The sequence below is a fragment of the Triplophysa dalaica genome, chromosome 4, assembly GCF_015846415.1.
Source record: "Triplophysa dalaica isolate WHDGS20190420 chromosome 4, ASM1584641v1, whole genome shotgun sequence".
In the NCBI taxonomy this organism is placed as follows: domain Eukaryota; kingdom Metazoa; phylum Chordata; class Actinopteri; order Cypriniformes; family Nemacheilidae; genus Triplophysa; species Triplophysa dalaica.
In genome coordinates this window covers 8,873,910-8,880,817 of record NC_079545.1, presented here as the reverse complement: position 1 = coordinate 8,880,817, position 6,908 = coordinate 8,873,910, and the positions used below count along the sequence as shown (strand labels likewise).

General features: G+C 35.3%; 1 protein-coding gene across 1 annotated transcript; it reads right to left on the bottom strand.

Annotated features, from left to right (window-relative positions):
* Window positions 1-447: 447 nt before the first annotated feature.
* LOC130419862 (uncharacterized) lies at window positions 448-5,129 on the bottom strand. Its single transcript, XM_056746862.1, has 5 exons — window positions 5,069-5,129; window positions 4,314-4,520; window positions 3,870-4,041; window positions 2,962-3,041; window positions 448-2,440 (listed from the first exon to the last, which is right to left on the bottom strand). The coding sequence occupies exons 2-5, from the start codon at window positions 4,443-4,445 to the stop codon at window positions 2,144-2,146; spliced, it is 681 nt and encodes a 226-aa protein (XP_056602840.1). The 5' UTR covers window positions 4,446-4,520; window positions 5,069-5,129; the 3' UTR covers window positions 448-2,143.
* Window positions 5,130-6,908: the final 1,779 nt, after the last annotated feature.

The window sequence follows — 6,908 nt, the reverse complement described above, 5'->3', positions numbered from 1 at the left end:
TGCACCAAAGTAAACGCAAAGGTCCATACATGGATATTAGCCTTGAGTAGTGACTCAAATAATGACACTTGGGTGTTACAACATCCCCAAAAACATCACTCAGCTGTGTCAAAAACTCACAAACAAGTGTATCTAACATTGCTAGGTTTTCCCTTTTCACCTTTTGGGGCAATTACAATGTCAACAATGTCACGGCATAACAGATAAACATTCCAATGTTTGCTATTGGAAGGAATACGGTGTGCCATTAAAAATGGCAAAATCCTAAACAGAAACCACATTTGTGAAGCTGATCCAACAATTCTAGATATGTGCAAAGTTCGCTCTGACAACTGTACAGGTGTGTTTTTTTTGTCATTTTGACCAATGGACAGGCTCCCCGTGACCCGAGGTAGTTCGGATAAGCGGTAGAAAATGGATGGATGGATGGATGGATGGATGGATGACCAATGGACAGTTGCTTTAGTTCACCGTTTAACTCTTGAATAGTAATATGCTTTTCTTTGTGAGCCCAGCTCAGAACTAGCTTCATTATAAGAGGAATGACTCCCTCTAATAAATCATGCATTATATCAGGCGGAAATGCCTTTGTCACATCAAAATAGTTCAGTTCATTAAATGGTGAACCATAGTTTACACCATATATTCTTTTATCCTCAGTGTTTTCAATACACGTTAGATGGTACTGGTGTACCTCTGGGGTTCTTCAAACAAAATCACTCTCTCTAAATTTCTCTTTTATTTCGTTGTGGGTTGCCATGCAATAGCGACAAATTCTAGCAGAGTTAAACGACATTGTAAACCCAGCTAACATATGTGCCGAAAGATTGTCTGCTGAAAATGTTGCTAGTGCAGCATGAATAGTCTGCTCAATCCCATCTACAGTTACCATGAACCCTTCACTTTGAAGTTTTTTAAGATCGTCTAACATCGGTTTTAAGACATTCGCTAAACCACAGCGTTTTACAAAAGTTTGTCGTACTAATAAAGCCAGATGAATGTGCTTCAGTTTTGAGCAATGTCTAACGTTGCCTACCGTATAATAAAAAGCGCAGAGCTTGTGCTTGGTTTTCTTTGAACCTAAGGGGTTGACAACTTCAAATTCGTCTTCATTAAAATGAAGACGTAAGGCATGCGGATTAGCTTTAAAGAAGGGATGTTCCTTGAAATATGTACCATCCGAGTAGTCACTTAAATAATCTGGATCTCTGTCTAAATAGCTGTTTGCTTGAATTTCATCAAATATGTCCTCATGTGGAGTGAATGAGTGAGTGTGTGTGCCCTGCGATGGGTTGGCACTCCATCCAGGGTGTATCCTGCCTTGATGCCCGATGACTCCTGAGATAGGCGCAGGCTCCCCGTGACCCGAGGTAGTTCGGATAAGCGGTAGAAAATGGATGGATGGATGTCCTCATGTGAGCAATAGTTCCTTAAAACCTCAGTGATGGGTACATATGAATATGTGCCTATTTTGTGTCCACTAGGTGATCTCAAAATATGATGTACCGGTTAGACCAGCCTAAGCTTAGATTTACAATGGTCTTTCAACATGTAAGGAGAGCTAACAATTTTGGAAGCGTCTTCAAAAAAATCTCTTGACTGTACCATTTATCTTATTTCAGGACATTCTAAAATGTTGAACCCATTTTTTTGAAGATGGTACGTAATAAAAGAGTCGTAATTCTCTTTAAAATAACAAAATAAAAAATTTATGTCATTCACTATTTCCTGCTGGACAGTGGAATGTGATTTTTTTCTCTACATTTAAGAAAAAAGCTGAAGAGATTTTCTATAAAGTTTGTCAAAAGCTCATTCCTACTAAGTGGATGGATTTCATCTATCCTAGCATGTAGTAGCTCATTGGTTTACTCCAGATCATTGTGACTGTCCATTTCCTCAAAATCATTGTCCATGTATTCAGTCGCATCCATATCATCGTGAGGTAGAACAAGCTTTCTATGTTTCCAATAGACATGACGCCTGAAAGACCCATATACTGTAAAAGATGACTTGCAGTTATTCAGTCCACAAGTGATGCTGAAATTGGGTTCATGGTTGTGAACCAGACCAACATGTTGAATGAGTTTCATTAAGGTGAAGGTTTTTCTTCTACACCTTGTGCATCGATATTGTTGTGGCATTTTCAGCACAGGATATTAATTATTCGGGTGACAGTTATTGGAAGGGGCTTGCCATCCACCTCAGTAATTTTTGCTATGGCATGCTGCAGGAAGGTCAGTGTATTCTTCATGTAGGGTGGATAAGCCAAGTTGAAAACATGGTAAGCACTGAAGGCTGCAAGTGTTCCTTCTTCAACTCCTATTCCCCTGCACACCTCCACACCATCAACTTTGACAATGACTTGAAGCCTTTTGGAGAAAGCCATTTTCCAGTCAGTTTCTACCAATTGTATGGTTGGGTATGGAGTATCAGCATCAGACTGTGAGAAGAAAAGAAGCGTTAAAGGTTTTATGTAAAAAAAGTCATTATTTTACACATATAATATTTTACACCTTTCTGAAACACATCGATTTTTACAAAGCTCATAGTTCAGAAAAGCGCAGTGTGCTCTGATTGGCCAGCGATCCAGTGCAATGTGATTGGCCCGAATATTCAATATTTATACATTTGGGTGGTGTTATGAAACTCTGCCACCCACAGACTGAGGTAGAGATGTAGGGGCGTGTTTGAACAAAGTCTTTCAGGAAGGATGGGCTGAGCCGTAACTTTTACAAAGAATATCTCTTTGGGTTTGAGACTTTGAGCTTTGTAACTCTGCAGATCTTAACAGTTACAGTTACATACAGTTACATAACACACTAAAGAGAAATTAAAACAAGAAATTGCATAATATGACTCCTTTAAACATCTATCAGTAAACAATGCAAAATCTATCAGAACTATATAACCGGATATGTATCAGAGTATTACAAAATTATGGTTTAACAAATAGTTCCATACCTCTCCCAATGTGATGAAGCTCTCAACTTTCTCTTTAAAGATGTGGGGCAGCAGAATAAGCGCTGCACGAAAGTCATAATCTATTGTAAAAAAATATATAAATAAATTACTCTTCAATAATTTAATATTATAAACTGCCTGTTTTCATATTTATTAATATCCTCCATAAGTGTTTTCCTTTAATCCTTGTAATTCATTTTCTGCAATTTTCAGTAACTGGAAATATCAACAAATGATGCAAAAAATGCATGAAATTGTTTACAAGCTGGTTTCAAGTGAATACATGTTTTACAAATGATACAATTTGCGCATGAAAGGGCAAAACACAAACAGAAAATTAAGATTTAACTGACTAACTGTTTTCTGGTGTTTCTAACAAATGTGCAAAACAGCCATACATACATACACATATATATAAAGCTATTAAGGCACTTTAGAAAATTTGGACAGAACTGCTTCATATTGATTAGCTTAGCTTAGAGCAATGCGAGTAATTTATGACATTTTTTGTGAACTAAGTGTCGGCAGCCTAATAATCCACACCAATCACAACTGATTTATTATTATTTATTTTTTTACATTAAATTTATCCTTTTTTATTGTCATTTTTTCCAATAACTTGTCATTTTATGTTTTCTTATTTTAATACGGTTCACTCTACACTAGTATTTTTTATAGACTTTTTTTAATTACATTTATTTCCAACAAAAATATCTATATTATGATATATATCATAATTGTGAAATAAAAGTACTCATATCCAAAGCTAGATCTGTTTCTAAAGGATATACTGTATGGAAACTAAGCACACGTTCTCAACAAATGTCTTTACACATAATTAACAAAACTATCAGTTTATAAAGTTTAGAAATAGATTATCACAAAAATGCTATGTTTTATGTCAATACCTGGTAGATCTTCTGCAAGCATCTCTTCTCTTGCTTCTTTGTAGATTTTGGCTAATGGAGCATTTCTTTGAACAAGCTGAAGCACCTTTGGCACAATACTAGTAAAGCCGTCCTTGAAGCGCTGGCTTAAGCTGACAGTTGATAAATGCATTCGGTCAACTTCATCACACAACTGAAATTAAGCAGAAATACAAAGTTAACATTCACATGAAAAAAAATGAAAATAAATCAGATATTAAAATTCTATGTTGCCTCTGTCATTTCCCTTTAGTAATATGATTGTAAAAAAAAGTCTTAGCTCGAATGCACATATATTTGTTCACCTGAGGGTTAAGAAAATTACAATGTGAGAGTTATAACTGTAAATTATTTTAGCATACATTTTGCTTACATCAACATTTATTTTAAGCTGAGAAATGATGTAAAATCGGTGATATCACTGACCCCTGAGGTTGTTTTTAAGAAAGGGTATTTCTTAAGTATATCCTCCACAGTCATCCCATCTCTTATCTCCCTTCTTCGCCATTCAAAAGTTCGCTGCATTCGGTCTTTGACTACCAAGGTGTCTGGTCGCATCTTGCTGTACTGGATATGCAGGACATTCACGTTACCCTCAATAGAGGATGCATCCTCACCAATGACAGCAATCTCCTATTGGATCAAATGTAAAAGTACAGAATAATAATAGTTAAACTAATAATAATAAAAGTTCAACCTCAAAAACACATTCTGAATTTCCTTACCTTACATTTTTATGTTTTAAATGTATCTTACATTTAAATAGTGATGAGAACCAAAATATTAAATGTAATGAATATTGACTGACTATTTTGTAGAGGAGGGTCCTGATATTTACACCTGATATTTGGAGCCAAATTACAGTGGGGTAAAATGACTTTAGAAAGCAGCATCATTTTTTTTTACACAGAGATTTGTCTTTTAGTAAAATCATGACTTCAGCAATCTTTGTAGAATTATATGCCAACGGTGACAGTTCTAAAAAGGGGAAAAGGCTCTTGTTTAGCCCCAAAGTTAGCATGGCTGGTACTCAAGAAGTGTTAAAGATCCCTTGTTAATATCCTTTTAGATTCTGGTTTCAACAAATTTGATGATTTGATAATTGTGCAGCCCTAACTCTACAGTAAAATTGTACTGGGCTCTTGAATAATAAACCTGTTGAACTACAGGAATATACTTACCCTTGACTCAGATCTGCAACAGGCTGTTGGAGATTGTTCAGTGAGTCTCACTCTTGTGTGGCCAAACTTCTCCTTTCTCTTTCTTACCTCATCTTCATGGAAGGAAAGGGTGGAATGGCGAATCCAGGAGGCAGTCTACCACTTGTTGTAATTCTGCAGTGAGGATGGGGTAGTAGTTGAGAACTTGCATTAGTAGTAATACTGATAATTAGTGGTAATAGCTGATTCCCTAATTATTTTGTGTTATTGACATTTAAACGGATTACGTATCAGGATTATTTCACTTTCACCTTCCAAAAAAAATTCTCTTTTCAGCTCTTTCAATTTAGTTAGATCAGAGCGCAGTGAATGGAGAAATTGACAGCTTATACTAATCAACCTAAAGCCTACTTTAAATTAAGAGCGTAAAGATGACGTTTAATTGGTGAAGTGATAGAACGGTGGACAAGTCACTGTATCAGCAGGTCACAGCAATTAGTAATCAGCGAACATTTTGTAGAGACAATTATTTGCGATGGCACTGATGCTGCCAAATATATTTTAAAATCTCACAGATTACATTTCTGGCGCAATATCAAGCCTTTGTGTTGTTTAGTATATCTAATAAGGCTTTACCGTCACTACATTATAGGCCTTATTTGACTTATTGTATTAGAGTCATTAGCTTGTGAATCACCAAAACAGTATATATTTTTTTCTTTTGTTATAGATGGTTTAATCAGACTACTTGTCAGGCGAGGCAAGTAAAAATGATCTTTCACTTGCCCCTTTAAAAAAGTACACTTGTCCCGGGACAAGTATTAATGTTGAGCCCTGTATAGGCCACTCTGCATTCTAAGATATCGGCATCAGGCATAAATTAAACAATCTATATCAATCGACCACTAAACATAGGCCAAATATAATACACAATAGTCAATGTTATACTTGCATTTCTGTAGTAGGGCTGCAACAAACGATTATTTTGATAGTCGACTAATCTCACGATTATTAGATAGATTAATCGACTAATCGGCTATTATTTAAATTACTACGTTTCAGTAAGTTTTTAATGATTATTCAGCTTTTGCAACTAGTTAAAACATTTGAGTTATAGATAATTTACGTAATGAATAAAATCAATTCAGCTTTTGAAATTTGCTTTAATGAACTTGAACCAAATGGTTACTCTCTTTAAGTTTGCTGATTCTGTCCAACTCGAATCACACAAATACTCTCTCTCTAGAAACTTTTAAATACAAATAAATAAATAAAAATCAGGTACATTAAAGGCATTTTTTTTTAAATGTAAACAAATCTCTTGACAGAAGCATTAAGCAGCATTTATATGAAAACAGTTTTCAGCTTAACTCTATCCCCGTCAGCCGTTTAAAAAAAAGTTGCCAGCCTACGCCAGCGTTTTTTTACATTTTAACCAAACTTTGATGGCTCACACTACATTTTCTGTAAAGAATATATGGACAAACAATATGTCCAATGAAAGAACACAGTCTCTGCTTTTAAACAAAGGAAACCGTATTCTTCAATCTTGATTTGAATTTTTTTTATAACTCCTTAGATGTGGGTAGGTTTCTATAATAATGCATCACTTTGATTAAAAGATAATTTTGAGTCAATTCGTTTTTTTTTGTCAAAGATTCCGCACAGATTACATTCAGAACAATCATTAAAAACCGATAAGAAATAAACTTAGGTTCTAGGATTCTGTATTTTCCGAAAGTGTGTAACAGCGCCACCTGCTGTACAACAGTATAACCACTGATTGCCGTTATAACTCGTTTGGCGGGGAACCGTTTTTTTTAAATGACGAGATGAATCATCAATCATGTCGGTGAAAGAG

What these genes read in the sequence shown, in the direction of transcription:
- LOC130419862 (XM_056746862.1), bottom strand. Translation starts at nt 4,445, where the DNA reads ATGCGACCAGACACCTTGGTAGTCAAAGACCGAATGCAGCGAACTTTT. An exon ending in GCTTGCAGAAGATCTACCAG is followed by an intron (nt 3,042 to 3,869) that starts GTATTGACATAA and finishes TTTTTACAATAG; the next exon opens with ATTATGACTTTCGTGCAGCG. An exon ending in GCTTCATCACATTGGGAGAG is followed by an intron (nt 2,441 to 2,961) that starts GTATGGAACTAT and finishes TTCTTCTCACAG; the next exon opens with TCTGATGCTGATACTCCATA.